This window comes from Trichosurus vulpecula, chromosome 4 (genome assembly GCF_011100635.1).
Source record: "Trichosurus vulpecula isolate mTriVul1 chromosome 4, mTriVul1.pri, whole genome shotgun sequence".
NCBI classification, from domain to species: Eukaryota; Metazoa; Chordata; class Mammalia; order Diprotodontia; family Phalangeridae; genus Trichosurus; species Trichosurus vulpecula.
The window spans coordinates 422,077,666-422,096,268 of NC_050576.1; the positions used below are offsets into that span (position 1 = coordinate 422,077,666).

The 18,603-nt window shown below is 39.7% G+C and overlaps 1 protein-coding gene across 1 annotated transcript in view; it reads right to left on the reverse strand.

Annotated features, from left to right (window-relative positions):
- The window catches only part of ROBO2 (roundabout guidance receptor 2), a 252,777-nt gene that overhangs the window by 37,338 nt on the left and 196,836 nt on the right, over nt 1–18,603 (reverse strand). Inside the window, exons 19-20 of the mRNA XM_036753392.1 lie at nt 17,110–17,391; nt 2,822–2,978 (exon numbers count right to left, since the gene is read on the reverse strand). Of these exons, the coding sequence (XP_036609287.1) occupies nt 2,822–2,978; nt 17,110–17,391 (439 nt within the window). The remainder of the gene's footprint in view (nt 1–2,821; nt 2,979–17,109; nt 17,392–18,603) is intronic.

Genomic DNA, 18,603 nt, shown 5'->3' on the forward strand with positions numbered 1-18,603 from the left:
ATATAGGAAATGCAGACTATATGATAACCTATATTACGCTTTAGCTGATAATACAATTAAAATGATTTCTATTTCCAGAATACATAGATAATATATTTTCAGACCTTAAATTCAATACTCAGCTTTATGTCAAAAACACTATGCCAATGCGTTTAAAGTTTTTATATACAGGTGTATCGGAAACATCTCTAATTCTTTTGAATATGACAAAGTCAAGTGAACAGATTAGACTGATTTTGAAAGAATTAGCTTTGATTTCAAAAAACCAGAGACAATAGTTTGCAAACATCAGTATGTTCTACTGAATTCGCTGTGCTGACTGAGGTGGTGAGGAGGGCAGCAAGAGAAAGAAATGAAAAACTTCAAACTTTTCCACATTTCCCCTGAATATGTTTAGTTTTGTTTGGGTAACCATTACCTCATTTTCCCTTTGCAAGTCTGCATTTGCCAGTTGATCTGCCTACTATATTTAAGATAAATCTTAGTTATCTCTAGTCAGTCTTACATTCAGAAATGTTCAGACTTTCCTTGCCAAAAAACTAGATCACTGTCTCTGGCATTATCCTCTCTAAGGACCTATCTAATACCTGACGTTATTTATATCTTTAACAGTATTTATATCTTTAACATTTATCACAGAAGGTCAGCCACTGTATTTTATCACAAAAAGAGAAGGATGGTCCTGTTAGTGTCCTATTACAGACATGAAATGTCTGGGGGAAATTACATCAATTAATTTAATATATAGGCATTGGGGTATCTATGGTAGGTGACCTGAGAGGGAGGCCATTTGTAAGAAGGAAAGGTCAACTTGGCATTACCCATAAATTTCTGGATTGGAAGGTTAATCTGGAGAACTCAGAGTAGGCATGCCATAGAGAAAGAGAGGAAGTTCTTTGTTTATTGAGACGTGTAAAAAGAGGGGATGTGGGGTCAGGACTAGGCTATAAAACACTATAGTAAGCACATAAAAACCACTTTTGCATTTATGAAGCAATTATTCAAATAATTGGGGGGGACTTTAAATTTTCACAAAATAATCTGGATGTATACTTGTTAAATCAATAAATTCTATACTTTACACATGTAGCACAAAGGGGAATTGGTGATTTGGAAATCATGGGAGGGATTGACTCAGGCACGAGATGGTGTAGTGAATAAAGTGATAAGCTTGGAGTAGGGAAAACCTGAGCCAAAATCCTGCCTCACACACTTACTGGCTGTGTGATCATGGTCAAGTTACTGAAATTTTCTCTGCCTCAGTTTCCTCCTTTGTAAAATGAGGTTGATAATAGCATCTACTTCATGGAGTTGTGGTGAGGATTCAATGAGATCCCATACGCAAAATATTTTGCTAAGCTAATATTAAAAACATAAAAAATCATAATGGCTAACAAACATTTCTATCGAGCTTTAGATAGCAATGTTAGCTCGCATTATTACTGTTGTTTAGGTTTACAAACATTTTGGAATATACAGACAATGTGTTTCTACAAATCTATCAACATTTCATTATATCGTGCTGAAAACAAATATAAATGTACTGTGTGAGATGATGAAAATGAGCAATATTTTACTACCCTAGATATAAACACACACACATATATATATATGCATATGTAATCCAAGTCTCAAAGCCCACTGGTGTGGGATGCTGTCCTCACTGGTGGAGACCAATGTCTTGTCCCTGTGTGAAGGGTGGGGCACAGTATGTATATGTATATGTACATAAACACATATACACATATATACACACATACATATATATGTATGCTTTTTTTGTAATCCATTAAAATATACACCTCATGTTTTTTTAAAGAGTTCTGGCTAAAAAAAAAGATAGTCAAAGAGAATTTTCTCATTTAAGAATTGTTTTTAATTTTTCTTACTGTTCCCAGATAAAAACTTATGATTCCCTGACCCCACTGACTAGGTGGGGTTGTTAGGTCAATTGTCCTAACATGATGATATTTTATGTTATTTCCAGATAAAAAGTCACTAGAAAATAGTAAGGGATGATGAAAGAAGTTTATTCTCTTTTTGGCCTTTCTTAGGAGTGGCTTCTTACTGACAAATTAATAATAACTGATACTCAGTGTGTGAAATCTTGCATTTGTCAGACAAATAATACATAGTTAATATATAAAAGCTTAAAAAGAGCCTAGACTAACAGACAAAGAATGGATCTTCGAGTTGGAAAGATCTAGTTTCAAGTCCCAACTCTGACACATAATGGCTCTGTGACCCTGGGTAAATCATCGACCTGTCATTGTTTCAGGTAGCTCTAAAATTATATGTTACAGAACAGTTTCCAGCCAAATGAACAAGAATTTATTAAGTGCTCATTATGTGGCAGTGACTGTGCTGAGAACTGAGGATACGAAGAAAAGCAAAATCAGCCAGGTGTTAATGACTCAAGGTACATATATTACTGCACTTATGAAGTGATTTGCATTGGGGGTGGGAATTTACTTTCTGAGAGTTCCCTTCAATAATGAAATTGTAGGTCCGGCCCAAATTAAACAAATAAGCTACGCAAAGCATATATGGAAGATGGAGAAGGGATACACAGGATAAGGACAAAATGAACAAGATGGTAGGTAAGATGGTAGCCATCTCTAAGATGGAGGGGTGGGGAAGGAAAAAAAAAGAAAAAAAGAAATTTACATGATAACTTTATTATATATTTAAAAGGAATAGCAAGTTGTACATAATAGATTCAATTTCATGTGCAATCATATTTTTTATTACAGTATGTTATAGAAATGCTTGTTTTATTCCATAAATTAAAAGTAAAACAAATATATAAAAAGAATGTTACCCAGCTTCCTGCTGATCTGCTGCATAGTGTTCTAGCTCTGTGCCAGGAAGGGGCTGGACTGGAGGAGGAGGTAGTGGGACATTAGCCCAGTTCGATCCATTGTTTTTCTGGGGTTTAGAAGAGTTTTTATTTTTCTTCTTTTTTCCACCTTTCCCACCTGGAAGCAACAAATGTTTCAAAAATATTGAATATTAGTACATTTAAAAAAATAAACAGAGTATATAACCCAAATAAATTATATAAGATTTACTCATGTTTTCAAAACACCCTGACTCATTGTGTTACTGTTGTTAGGAGTATAAACAATAAAATGATATAAGAGAAAAATTATTTATAAAATCAGTCAAAATGATGTTTTTCCTTTCGCAGGCACTACATCACTTCAACACTGAATAAGTTAAAATGTTTGCACTATCAAAGTACATTTATTGATATATTCATGTCTATATATTCATATATTCATGACACATTCATTGTTCAAAGAAATAATGAGCCATAACAAATTCTTTCAAATGTCAGATTTTAGTGCATTTATGGTGCTGTTTTGCATAAGCCCTCTGTGCAAAATGGAATGTCTAAGGACACAACACCACGCTTTACCATCAAAATTAATCCAGAGTAGCAATATTTCTGTCTTTAAAAATCTTAAAAGTAAATCTATGATTTGAAAGGACTTGTGCAAATTTTAAGGTGCTATTTTACAAACTTTAAAAATTAACAACTTTTTTAACAAATAAAATGAACTGTTCACTGTTTCAATAACATGACAGAGAAACGGAATAGGGCAAACATTTTGAATACTTTGGAATGCAAAATTTGCACATGCACAAAAGCACAAATTAAAAGTAATTCAGCAGCAACTTAGCTCAAGTTAAAAGCCTGGGTTGGCTTTATTAATATGGGCAATATAGTATCTTAAATTATGAAGCATCATTTTTTGAACATCAAAATCAAGGTCAATGTAAGTAGAGAGCTTGGGGGTCATCATTTTTTTGGTAGTGGGAACATTACTTCCATGATAACATAGACAGTTATCTTCACATTACAAACGAAAAAGGCAGCAGCCATAATTAGTCCCTGAACAGAATGACAGAGAATGCTGTGAGAACATCTGTAGTCACCACCCTGTTTGCCTCGGTTTCTGTTACCGTTACAAACAATACTGATTTTCTGAGTCTTAGAAAAAGAGGTTCCAAGGATCAGGAGAAAAAACTGTATCTATCAGTACAGTTAGGCAGAAAGGGGAGCCTTCCTCGGGGTCAAAGAATGGGGGATAAAATCTTGCCTGACCTCTTTTCTACTCTCCAAATAATTTTTACTTAACAAAATAAGACACTATAATATTTTAGCAGATTTGATTGATGGTGATACAATTATTACATTCAATAGATAATTTCTGTTACCTGTTTAGTAGACATTTCATTGAAGTAAAATAGCTATGAACTTTAATGTAGCTCCAATAACTAGTTTCCATCTTGGCAGAACTTTTACCTACATGCTAATAAACATGAACTACTCTTCTACTGTACATGCTGACATATTATAGAGATTCATGAAAATACTGATTATAATTAAAACAAAATGTGAGTTTTAAATGTAATCTTCCCTCCTAAGTACAATTTTCCATTGAGACTTTCCCTTTAGAAATGTATATACTTAATTTTGCTACTGCTGATGTTTGTATGCCAGTTATAAGGACAAAGCCCTCTGACCTATCATCTTTCATATAGTAATAGCCCTTATTTATAGAGCAATTTCTTTAGTGAAATAGTCCTGTGAGATACAAATATTACTATCTCAATTTCAGAAATGAGTAACATCAGGTTCCTAAGAATGGAGTTGACTTGCCTAGGGCCAATCAGTGCCTGTGGCAGGAGTCAACCCTAGGTTTCCTGATTCCAGGTTCAACATAATGTCCACTAATCCATAGCACATCTATTATGGAAACACGTGCGGGTCAAGAGACGCGGGCGCTTCCTCTTGTTTGCATGTAATATTTGAACCTAGAAACATGCCTGTAGTTGAACTTGGGGGTTGGGGAGTGGGTGCTGAAGCACTCTGATCCATAAACACCACTTAGAAGAGATCACCTATCACCCTGCAGTGATAGCCTTGAATCCTCACCCAGAGGAGTTCAAGCCAAGTTTCCCTTTCTCCAAATCTTTTGTCTTGAGGCCCTATTTAAACCACAGACCCCCAAAGAAAGTGGGTTCCTTAGTTCTAATTGGTATCTCAATCTGTATGGAGCAAATAGCTGGTGCATCACATTCTTGGGACTCAGAACACTCTAGGCATGGGAGTGGGAGAAAACATACAAAGTGTATGCTGGTCATGGCCACTGTGGGACCGCTGATTTTCATAAATACTTAAATAAGGTCAGGAAGAGTCAGGCCTGCCACAGGAGGACAGACAAAGGCCCAAGCAGAGGTAGTGCCACAGCCCTCGGACCCAGCATAGAGCCAAAGAGCTCAAGTATTAGAAGTAGTTGTCTTCCACTGGAATATGGCCAGGGGTGGGAGTGTGGGGGAGGAGGGAAGCAGGTGACCGTGGTAGAGTAGGCAGCAGGTAGATATGGAGGGGCCAGTAGGCCAAAAACATGGGCCCCAAGGGCAACAGAGGGAAGAAGGCAACAGGTCAACAGGTTGAGATGTGGGCCTCAGATAGCAGGCAGAGATTTGAGTCCTGGTGGTAGAGGACAACAGTAGTGAGTAGGCAGAGATGTGAGTCCCAGAGGTAGCCTTATAGCAGAATAGTTCCCAGAGGCATTGACAACCCAGTGGCAGAAAAGTGCAGGGGAAATAGGCATGTCCATCATAGCTTTATAGTATAAACTACACATTGCAGACAGGACAACACTTGGCGATTATTGCTCCTCCGCAGGGAAGGCTTGGAGGAACAAGGGTAGTGTTGGGAAGGGGTTTGCTTTCTAGCAACATGGGGAATGTTAAAGTGTCTAACCAGCCCCTACCAAAGGGGACAGTCTCTCAGAGACCTCTGATGGAACAAACATTTGGCATCCCAATCCCCCTCCCTCCTCACATTGGGTTCTTAGAAAGGGTGAGGTCCTTCTGTCCTGGCTGGTGGGAAGGAAACATTAAGTGGGTGATGGTACAGGCAGTTCTCCCTAACTTATGAGAACCACAATTCACAATTGATCTCTCGATATAAAAGGGTGGCCATAAGTAGGAGCAGCACCACCAAAACCAGGATAATTATGACCACGGCAGAGATAATGGATGACACCTCCTACATAGTCACTGACCCTCAAAAAACAAAAATCATGCACCAAACAAAATTACATACCAATTTTCCTCCACTTTAATCTTGGATTGTAGCCTTTTCAAGTAAAATAATTTATCACCGGGGTGGTAGCTGGCCTTGAGGCTATTTTCATCCTCATTGAAGGTGTCTGACCACTGATAACATCATACAAAGTAAGTATGGGAGCATGTACACAGCCTTGCTTCACTTGGGTGGTGACTGGGAAAGCTTGAGAACATCATCCGTTATCCAGAACCCAGGCAAGCAAGCCATTGTGAAATTGATGTACAATACTGCTTAACTTTTCTAGGCAGTCAAATTTTTATATAATTTTCCACAAGACCTCAGATCAATAAATGTTGTGTATAGACTTCTGTCCTGGTCCTGGCATTTCTCCTGGAGTCGTCAGACAGCAAACACTCACAATGACCATTCCTCGGCCGATTCTGAGGCCACACTGGCTCTCAGGGAGATGACTATCTTCTGGGTGAAGGATCAGCCTTTTAGGGAAGACTGGCAAAAATCTTGCCAGCACTGACTAAAAGAGAGATTACCTCCCTGTGATGTCACAGGACAATCTATTTCCTTTACCTTTAAAGAGATGGACAGTGGAGGCATCCTTCCACTCTGGGGAATAATCTCTTCCTGCCATATAACCCAGAAAACTTCTGTCAGCTTTTGTATGAGCAGTGTATGAGTCTTTTGTAGGAGCCTGCCTTGTAAATCTCAGTTGGAATAGTATCAGTAGCAGGTGCTTTGCCACACAAGAGGAGCCTAATGGCACTCCAAACCTCTTTTTCAGTTGGAAATTCGGCAAGTGAGGGATTGACTTCAATCTGAGGTATAGAGTCAATGGCTTCAGCGTTGACTAATGACAGTCTGTTGAGAACATTATGGAAGTGTTCAGCCTATCTCTCCAGGATCATGTCCTTATCACTAATTAATGTGACTCCATCAGCAATGAGTCGCTGAGATGCACCACAGATCTTTCATAAACAGACCTCAGGACATCATAAAAGCACTGTGGATTGTTACTACCAGCATAAAACTGAATTTCGTCTGCCTTTGTACTGAGCCAAGAATCCTGCATGTCTCCAAGTTTCACTTGCACTTTATTTTTGATGGAGTTAAATGCTGCCTTTGAAGACCTCCTGGCCAGATAAGGTACTGGACACTAGTTCTTTCTTGAGCTGAACTGCCAACCATTCAAATTCTGCTGCAGAGAGCACAACTCCCATGGGCTGGCCATGTTGTTCAAATACCAAACATACATTTGTCTAAAAGATTATTTTATGGAGAACTCACACAAGGCAAGTGCTCAAATGGAGGTCAGAAGAAGCAATACAAGGATACTCTCAAAGTCTCTCTGAAGAACTATGGGATCGATTGCATGACATGGGAGACACTGGCAAAGGACTGCCCAGGAGTGGTATGTCTGCATCAAAGAAGGAGCTTTGCCCTAAGAGTAAAGCAGAATTGTAGTTGCACAAAAGAAATATGAGATGCTTAAATTTAGAGATGTCTCCACTCCAAATGTTCATATGGGTTATTTGTGTCCAACCTGTAGTGGAGTCTTCTGAGCTTGTGTTGGTCTGATTAGCCAACTGGATGCACTGTACCTTGACTCCCATGGAGTGATATCATTTTGGTCCTCTTTGAGAAGGAAGGACCACAACCATCAGGGTATTTTTTCCATAAAAGGTATTGAGACCATCCTTGAAGTTTGGTTGATTCAGGAAACTAAGGGTTCAAGCTGTTGGCATGATTATCTGGTCACATGAATACAAAACAGACAACAGGAGCTCCAGGTGTTCCCTCTGATTCTTGGGTGAATCACAATGGGCAGTTGAGGCAAGGAATCTTCACTCAGCTAAATCGACTTAAGGTATCCTCAAGGTGCAGCCTTGCTGAGTATCATTTTCTTGCTATAGCTAAGTAAGTATCTTTTTGTTAAATATTAAATGATTAATAAGGTTCTTATTTTGTTCCAGTATTGAAACTAAACTGCCAGGAAACTGGCCTGAGTCAGATCTAGTACAGGGGGTGGAGGTATGGTATGAGTCTTGGTATGGACTTGGACCTTAGAACCAGTTGTGTGCAAGAGGTTTATGGCCTCTTTTCTACCTCACCTCAAGTTACCACTACCTGTTACTAGGGATTGGTGACTATATTGGAGGTATGCGGTCATAAGATTCCTGGTGCTATTCCTATTCATTATTGATGTCTTATGCCAAAAAACCTACTGTGAATTGGTATTATAGTCACTGTATGAATTTGAATTTTTTAAGGAGGATTTTGATAGTGTTGGGTTTTTTAAAAATCTCTTGTTTATCTGTATTAGAATTCTTCTACAGTTTTGCCTATGCTAGGTTTTTTATAAAGGTCAGTTATTAGTAAAAACCCTAACACTATTTAAAAAGTAGAAGTACCCCTAGGCATTGTGGGGAATATTTCTGATCCAGCATTGCTATCTTGGTGATAGAGAGTTAGAGCGGAACTGTGTTTATTGTTAGTGAATTGTACAATTGTGTAAGCCTGTTACTTTGAGTGAGGTAATGCCTATTCAACGCATAGGCCTCTTTAAGAAGTTAATCAAGGGATGGCACTTTTAATCAAAACTCAAAAAAAAAAATCAAACTGGGAGGGGAAGACCCCCAGGGTTTTAGGAAAAAGTGAGGTGACTTTGCACAGCCTTCCCTCATTCAAATCAAAGTCAACTGCAAGTCATGTCATCATTTCCCTGATGTCATGGTCCTCTTGGAAAACGAAGGACAAACACAAGCCTGTTACATACCAAGGCATCTTGTATGCTACCTGTAGGACAAAGGGCCTTGGGAACCAGATAATCCTTAAACCTGCAAGTCTAATAAATGCGTTTCTTGCTCTGATTCTAGTAACATTGATATTGGTTGCTCTAAACTACTCTGATTCTTCACCACTTGTCATGCCACTGAGGAGAAAGCAAGTAACTAAGACCCCCATCATAGATAGGGGAGTTCTGATTAGGAAGAGCTCCTAGGGAGCTGGGTGGTTGCAGGATATTATCCTCTGGACCCTTTCTGATCTTAATCACTGGGTAAGGCAAGAAATCAAAACCAACCAGAAAGACACAGAACACTCACTCCTATGGCTGCTTCTGCCCAACTTAGATGAAATTATTAAGGTGAGCAGAACATAAACAAAGTGAATGACTGAGGCCTGTACCAATGCTGTGGATGTGTGTTGAGAGGAAGGAAGTTACAGTGAAAAGGAACTAGTTAATATCTACCAGACACATGCAAAAAAAATGGAGAATTCATAGATGAATTAAGCTCCTCCATGGAGCACTTGGTGTCTTTGGGGTTGGTTTTGATTTCTTGCCTTACTCAGTGAGTGAGATCAGGAGGGGTCCAGAGGATAGTATCCTGCAACCACTAAGCTCAGAGGGGGAGGATCAAAGGCCAGAGATATTCCTGTTATCCCTGCTGGACAGTGAATCAGAGCCATTTTGACCTCTGCCTCTCCTGTGGAGGCTGTTTACCATGACCTAATTCCTTACAAAGACTTGATTCCTGCCTAAAAGGATTATAGATGGGACCTAGAACAAAGGGTCTCTTACCCTCCAACTGCTGGGGCTATGCACCAGCAACTCTACTGGCCTCCTGGAAACTGGGGTTCAAGTTATAGTGATCCCTGGAAGGGTGGCCCTACATGGGAAAAGAAACTATGTTTATATAGGTTCTGCTACAGCGCCCCTGTATGGGGAACACAGGACCAAGCCCACGTGATAGTAGGGACTCTGTCCTGATTACACAGACAGTCATAACAACTCTTGCTGATGAATGTGATACTGCCATTAACCTGTTATCCTATCTGATAGGGCAGTCCTGAGACTAGGAGGGGACACACGGTTAGAACGTACCTTACCACAATCTGTATTACCTAGCCCCTTTCTGGTTGTTCACACTGGGCAATACCAATAACAGACAGGGATGAGTACATCATAGCCTTGAGCATAATTCCAAGAAGGGATTTTTAAACCCATGATCTCATGAAATAATATCGCTGTGTGGCCAGTGGAAAAGGCCAACAGTAAATGGTACTTGGCAACTGACAAGAGATTATAGAGAACTTAACAAGGCAGCATCCCCTATAACTCCAACTGACTGATGTGGTCACTTTAACAAAACCATAGTGACAAAGGGGACTGGTGTGAAGTCATTGACTTAGCCAGTGTCTTCTCCATGCCCCATCCATAAGAATGGTCAACAACAATTTCCCTTCACCTGGCAGGGCTTCCAATATACCTTGTATTGCCTAAAGGATACCTTAATATCCCTTCAGTGTAAGTTACTAGGCTGGACTTTAGCCAAGGTTACATACCTCTTTCCCTTGGATGTTGATCCTACATTATATAGATGACCCAATGACTGTTAGTCCAAAAGGCTGTTAAAATGCTTTAGACCAGGTACTAAAGACCCTCAAGGCAGATGAACTGGGTAATGGTACATAGAATCTCATACTAACCCTGGTGCTATTGGTATGTCAAAACTTCACGAGAAAGCTATCACTATCTAGCCAAGACACTGTCCTCCCTGCTACCCATTACACCCTTGATACCCATTGTTAATTTGAAACTGTGATACACAGAGCTTTCAGAGAGTGCAGACTCCCTGGTTCATGGACAGCACCACCCACCTTGAGAATGGAAACATAAAGTGGGCACTAGTGGCAATATGTAACGTCGGTATAGGGAAGGTCCATATCTTACACAGAAAAACACAATCCATACAATAGGTCAACCTACAGCTATGCTCCTAGAAGTAGAACTCTCAGGTGCATATTCACCAATTCCTGCACCCATCACCAAAGACCTCACTGGGTGTATGGAAGCAAAACAACAGGAAATCAAATGAAATCTGATGTGAGGTACCAACATAGAGACTAAAATAATATCCCTTGTGCTACATGACCAAATATTCATGACACTTGTCTCAGTGCACCAGAAAGACCCACGGAATTTCAGAAGAGACAAGGCACATAATCAAGCTCTCTCTTACGTTGCTACGTAAGGCCACATTCTAACTGGATATTAAAACACACCAACAATGACCAATTGGTCAGCCAACTGGGGCATCTATCTAACCTCAGAAGAGGCTAATGATGACGTTCATCAGTGTTCCACATGCCAGAAACACAAAGGGCTCCAGCCCAGATTCCAGGGCAGATTCCAAGGGAAGTGAGACCAGCATATTTCTGGCAATTGGTTTACGTTGTCCTGTTACTGTCCACAAAGCACTATTCCTTTGTTCTGACTGCCATGGATATCAATACTAGATACAAGATAGCTGCCCCAGTTGTGCACCCCAACACAAAATTGACCATCTCAGCCCTAGAGTAACATCTTTGCTGGAAGTCTGAGTATCCTGGCTATATTTCTGCTGATAATAGGATACCATTTCTACATAATTACTCCAAGAATTGTCTAGATCAAGGTACCACATGGTATCTACATGTTTCCACAAGGGTCTGACTTCACTGAAAGATGAAGATAAGTTAGCCTTTCACTTCCCTGGCATGCTGTATCAGTAAGGCAAGATTCATGATATCAATGGTGATCATGAATATACCTGGATAGTTCGGAATTGCAAAGTATAAGAGACTCTCTGTATAGAAGTAAAACATTTATTCAGACAACAGAGGATCAAATCCCAAAACCAATAACCCCAATTTGTTAAAGCAGTAATTGTATTCTAAAACCAGTAAGTTCACCTCAATGTAACAGTAAGGAGATTAAAACACAGCAGCACAGCAAAGAGCCAAGCCATCCTGTAAACTTCCCTTTTACTAGGGCCTTCCTGTAAACACTCACTCACGAATCACAACTCTTTGCTTGTCTGTGCTCTCCTCCCGCATTTCTGAAAGCCCTTGCAGTTCTCAGAGCCCTCCCAGTTCTCTCTTCTTCTTGTAGTTCTATCTTCTTCTCATCTCCACTCTCCACAAATCTCTAGTCTCCACAACTCTCTAGTATCCACAGCTCTCCAGTCTGAGCTTAATGGCTACCCACAGGGTATGTATACCCTGTGTAGGCCTGGAGCTTAGCACCTAGTAGCAAATGGGTGTAGATGTGGGGCTTAGCACCTAATAGCAAAAAGGTGTCGGCCTGCCTACAAGCAAGCCTCTCCTAATCAAGCTTCCCTTAACTAGCTCCATCTGAGGCCTATTGAATGTGCAGGGGAAGATATTTGATCACATTAGTACCACCCATGGATGGGCTAACCCCCTTCCCTAAACTATTTTCACCAAGGACTCTGCTTTTCTGAGAAAGGAACAATATTTGCTGGAATGACTAATGGGACACAACTTACTAAGGAGATGGAGATGAAGGCCTGTGATCATAATGCAAACACAGACACAGAATCTAATAATTACTGACCGTCTCATTTTACCCTGAAGCCCTGTTCAAAGGGTGGATGGTTGTATACTAATACTTATTCACCCTCTCAAGTCAATATGAGGCTGACAAGGCCTCATACCCACATACCACCTGATACCAGCTAGTCTTTATCACTATGTGGAAACAGAAGCAAGTAATTTTGTTTCGTTATGTACCAGAAAATGAGAAAAGCTATGCCAGGAAAGGTATTGGGTTGTACATACTTGATACCCACTAAACCAACCTTTCAAACCCGAGGGTGTATTTGGAACAGAAGTTCTGGTACCAAAACTAGACCAAGGGGTGATAAGTGGGTCCCAGGAGACATCATGCTGCAGGCAGTGGGGACACTGTCTAGATATTAGAAGAAGGGTAGCTTAGCTATCACGCAGTTGATAAAGAACACATCTGAACCAGACTAAATGGGGGAAACACCCATAGAAGGGGAAAAATAACTGACATTATTTTGTTACATAATTATCATGAATATCACGTATATTCCATGATAAACCAGCCTTCTGGACTATAACCCTGCTATTAACAGTGATCATCACTGCAATTGTTATGTGACTGACCCAGCATCATGGCTTGCTGGTGCCTTGGGACTCTGCTAACCCTACTTTCCAGACTAATCTTAACCAGACTACACCCGGGTAATGGTCTTCATAAGTTTATGGAAAACATCACTAAATCAGAGAACCAGACTTCATGCTAGGTGCGCCACCTGGGTTGTGGAACTCCTGAAAGGTAGGTCTACAGTATCCCTGATAACAATGTGAAAATGAAGGGTGTGGTTGAAGGAACAACTTTGATTCATGGGGACCTACCTATTTCCTAACCAGAATATGATCGCCATCCTGCATCGCTCCCAGAAAATTGTTATAATTATTGACTGAAAGATCCCATCAGATGTAGGAATCATGACCATGTGAGTGTGTAGCTTTATCCAATTTGCTGCTTGAAAGACATTATGGACACTGGGAGATGGAGACATCTCAAGTCTTGTACCATGTGAGGTTAGAACTTAACCTATGTGCACTGTGGTAATGAAAGGGCCCTGCTGACCCCAGATGTTATGTACACTGGTGGGAACAGGGCTCTCCCTACCCCAATATCTTGTCAGATATTTTTGGGGGTCCATCTGTCACCCTTTTTGATGCACACTGTCCTTGACCTTAGTATACAGGATTATAAAGAGTATAAAGGGGACTCCCCCATGGCATGCCTAATACTTGGTAACAGGCCCACTGGGGTTCCTCTTCCCAGGGGCTCAGATGTTTCTCTCTCTACATAACCTGTAAGATATACCTGAAATCACTGCTAATGTGACAGCAGAGGCCATGGACCAGCAAACCACAAGTATTAACTCATTAGCCTCCAAAGTCCTTGTCAAAGTGCTTGACTATCTCTTGGTTAACCAAGGCACAGTGTGTGCCCTCATCAATACCTTGTGGTTTATTGGATTAACACTATTAACACTACAGGACAAGTAGAGCAATTAATAGACTGAATTAGAGAAATTGGCCACTGAGCTCTCGAAAGTGCATCACAATGAAACATTTTTAGATAGGCCTAGGCTGTGGCTAACCCTGTTAACATTAGATTGATAGAGACTATTGATCTGGACAGAAATCCTACGGAATTCCCTCAATCAAACAATTTTAAGTACTCTCAGGTGTTAAGGGGCATATTGTAGAGATTGGGCTATCCCACCTGACCAAGACTGACTCCATATTGTGAGGCCACCTGTATTTGCCTCCTGAGTGCCCTGAAGCAACACATTATGCAAGTTATGCAAGTTATGCAAAGCTTAGTGCAAAACAGAACATGATTATCGTTTCTCAAACATGTTCTTGTCCAAACATGTTCTTGAAAAAACCATATTCCTATAACCAGTTCCTCAATTCCTATATTCCTGCTACCTGGTAAACTTGCTGAGAAACCCAAATATTCTCCCCGATAAATGAAGTCTGGTATAAGCTCCTTACACCAGCAATTTGGACTCTCAGGGTATAAGTCAGCTATATGTCAGCTGCTTCATATGCTTTCAATGAGACACTGATGATACCAGAAGCCACATGACCCCTAAACAAAAGCATAATAGTTGGCCACTCTGAACCAGAAAGAAGCCTCATGTTCCTCACTGATCCCTATAATACCTTCTCTACCTTCCTCCTAAAAGACCCTATCGATATGTTTTAATTTTTCCTGGGACTTGAAGCCTGGGAATGTCCTCATCGCTATTGCTATTGTTAGGATCATTACATAGGAATATACATTAGGCTTTTAATAAAAAGTTTGGTTAAATACATTTTTCTTTTGTGATCTGACTTGGGAGGGCTCCTCCAACTTCCTCTCTTTCATGATTCCCTAAGCCTCTGTTTTGGCTCCTTCTTTCTTCCCATAGATAAGAAAGAAGTGGCCAGCATCCTTTGCTGAAAATAACTCCTGTACCTGTTTGTTTAATTCTGTTCTCTTCCACCTCTTCTGTGATTTTGTTCTCCCTGAAGATATTGTAATCTCTTTCTCCTCTTTACTGCCAAAACATCTAGAACAAGTAATTTATGTTTGGTGCCTTCACTTCCTCACAAGTTTAAATTCTTGCAATCTAGTTTCTGTACCCACCACTCAATAAAATAGCTTCTTTTAAGGCCGCTAATGACCTCAACCCTAATTTAGGTTATTTTTGGTTGTTACTATTGATCGTTTACTTGACCTCACTAAGAGATTTTATACTGAGGATCACCATGTCTTTTGTATATACTCTGTTCTTCTGGCTTCTTTCATTTCCTTCCCAGACTTGTTCCGGACTTGCTCTAGAATTCAAAACCATGCCCTTCCGCATCCTAGAACTTCCCTCAGAGTTTGGAGTTTTTTCACCCTGGAAGAGCTTACTCTCCATGTTACCTGTTCACCTTGTTATATCCTTCATAAAGCCTGCTTCCCTTTTCCCATGAGTGATTTCTTCCTGGAGTTTTCATTCCGTGGAGGGGCCCAGGCCAACTCCTCTCCCTCCCTATAATAATATATTTGAGGTTTTCTTCGAACCACTCTCTGCCTTCTCTCTCTTTTGCTAATTCCTAGTCATCTCACCACTTAAATGTGGATGTGCACCAAGATTCTGTCCTTTCCCGGGGCTTTCCTTTATTTACTCATTCTTCTCAGGTGATCTCATCATCTACTCTATATGAATGACTTAAATTTATACATCTTGCCTTATTATGTTCTCAGCGCTCTAATACAAAATTTTAGACCTGGATGCCTTGCCAGAAGTGCAAACTTGGCTTCTTCTCTGAAGAACAAAACATGATCTTATAGATTATAAACCTTCTTTCTCTTTCTGAAAAAAAAAATTGTGCAGGTCTTTTGAAATTTTATGGGTTTTTGAAACTCATGAAACATTTAAAAATAGAATGAATCTGAGTATCTATATTTAAGAAGTAAAGGAGGACTTCTAATACAAAATCAGTTACATTTCAGTTATTTGTAGAAATAAGATATTAATTTTAAAAAAATAACAAATATCAACCATCTTATGGGGCTGAGCACAAGAACTTAAAACTAAAACATAGAAGTGAACAGAAAATAAATTGAACCATTTGAGAATTACTAGAAACAGGAATTATAATAATCCTGAGATCTAATTCGCAGCAGTCTTGCTATAAGGCTGTCTTTGGAATCCATTCCAGGGGACTGTGACAGCACCATATAACAATGTCCTCTTGATCTCTTGGTCATTGAAGTCCTTTGGATAAGGTCAAAAAACAAACCCAACATATACTGAAAAGTGTTGTAATCAGAGCCTAGCGTTTTTTTAAAAAAGGCAATCTTGTACAGTTTGGATATAAATGAGGATAGTGTGGGGTTTTAAAAAACCAAAACCAAAACCATGATGCATGTTACTTAGTTACAATGTTATCATCACAGTAGTCTAAGAGAATAAATGCCTGTGCATGGTAATGGTATTAATTGTAGTTATGATGTAGTTATGGTCTTAACCATATTAAACAACTTAACTTCTTCATTGTTATTAGCAATATAGGTTACAAGCTGCTGACAAACACGCGTTTCTCCTTATGTAATGGAACCAACCTGAGAGACTGCCACTCCTCTCTGAGCTGTTGTGGGAGCTGGTAGTGCTGAAATCCTGTGACTGGTTGTGTGGCATTCTATTAGACAATCCCTCAGCCATTCGGTAGTCAGGGATGTAAAGTAAGGCTAAGGGTTAAAGGGCAAACGTCATAGTGGCACCATGTGATTAGTTCATAGCATAAGCCCATGCAGATCATGCAGTTAGCAAATTAGAAGCAGATGTTGTGGGACAGTGGAGAAATGGTGTTTTGGGGTTGTTTTAATCTATCCTGTCCTAATGAAAATACAGATGGGTGGCTGATTACATGAAAAAGAACTAAAAACATGGAAAGGCTGGGTTTAAGAGATGTGTGGTTGTGGTGGTGGTTGGGCAAAGTACTGTACACATGCCGGTTTAATTTTTTTTAAGGCAGTAAACCTGGTAATGAATCACTGAGTCAAAGCACGAATGACCAGTTTCTAACTCATGCACAAATGATAGGATGCTGGCTCCTGGGGAGTCCATAAGAACCTGACTCACCGTTGTTACCTTTGTTTTGATCCGGAAGAGAATAGCCAAATCCAATCAAGTCTGTTTTCTGCTGAATTGAACTTTTCCACTGAGGATCAGGCAGATCTACAGCCAATTCATGAATGCTGTTGGAGTGTAGGATCTGTGTGGTGGCATATGGTGTCGCTTGTGTTATTTGGCTTGAACTGTTATAAGTTGTTTTGGTGGTGAAGTCTATGCTGCTATAAATGGCTCCATCAGAAAGCATAGTAGCGGTTTTATCTCCTTGGCCTGGCACTGGTGGCAGCACATCTGTGGTGAACATGGGGGAATGAAACAAATCAGTGATGCACAAAGAGTCTAAAACTATGAGGATTTAAGATGAAAAATAAATGTGTCATTCTGCACGTTTGCATTTCAGCTGAGATGGGCTCCATGAGCCAATGAAAGGAAAATGATGTACAACCATCACCAAGCTATCAGCATCTGTGACAGGGCTACCCCCTGTCCTTCACATTTCACTGCCTAAAACCATCTCCCATCTCCCACCCAAACCCTTCTCTCACTCCCTGCTAGCACCTTCAACCATGAAAATGAACTTTGGAATATTTTCACAATTGGAGAATATTTTCAATTGTTCATTCTGTGACAGAACCAATGGAACTGTCGGGACCTTATCGAAATGATGAAAGGAGTGAATCTACAAATCATAGAATAAAACATCTCCTTTTACTTCCTCCCCAAAGACACAGAAGAATGGCAAAAAGATGTCCAATCTTTCAAAATTAATTCTTTTCAGATTTTTTTTAGGTTTTGCTTTCCATCTATCTAATTTTAATCCAAAGCTGGGAAGCTGGATGTAGTAATATGTTTGATAAACAATTCTTTGAACAAAGGAAAACTTTCATGAATAAGTTATTTCATGTTGTAGCAGTATGTAACTAGAGAAAGCAATCTCACTGATCAGGCAGTTAACTTATACTATTGACTCTTGGGAATAGAGAATTACAGTCTAAAGTTGGAATACAGTTATAGTAAAATAAACCACAGAAACAACACTGAATATCAATCACTGCGTTTGATCATTTTCCGTATCCTGAATCATTTTTACGGTGTATTTTATAATTCAGATAAACCACCTCTCTCCAGTAACTCTTCTTCTTCAAAGGAAAGGCATTTAAAGAAATAAATACATGGCATGCTATGTCTGGAATTCTATAATATTGGGATCAGAGCAAAAGTAATTATGACTAACTTTTAATAATTTGTGGGCAGCAAGTTTTATAGGACTTGCTTCCCAAAACAATGCAGTCTCAGATTTCAAAAATTACTAAAATTTGTATAAAAATATTTTCCCTGGTCCTAGATAAACACAGTTGCTTGGTAGTGACTAGATCCTAGAAAGAGTTTAAAGCAGCTTTGAAAAATATTTGGATCCAAGAAGCAACCACTAAACACTGGGATACTATTACCATAAAAATCAGTTTAATATAATTTGAAAAATTCTTCCTTGGTTAGAGTCTA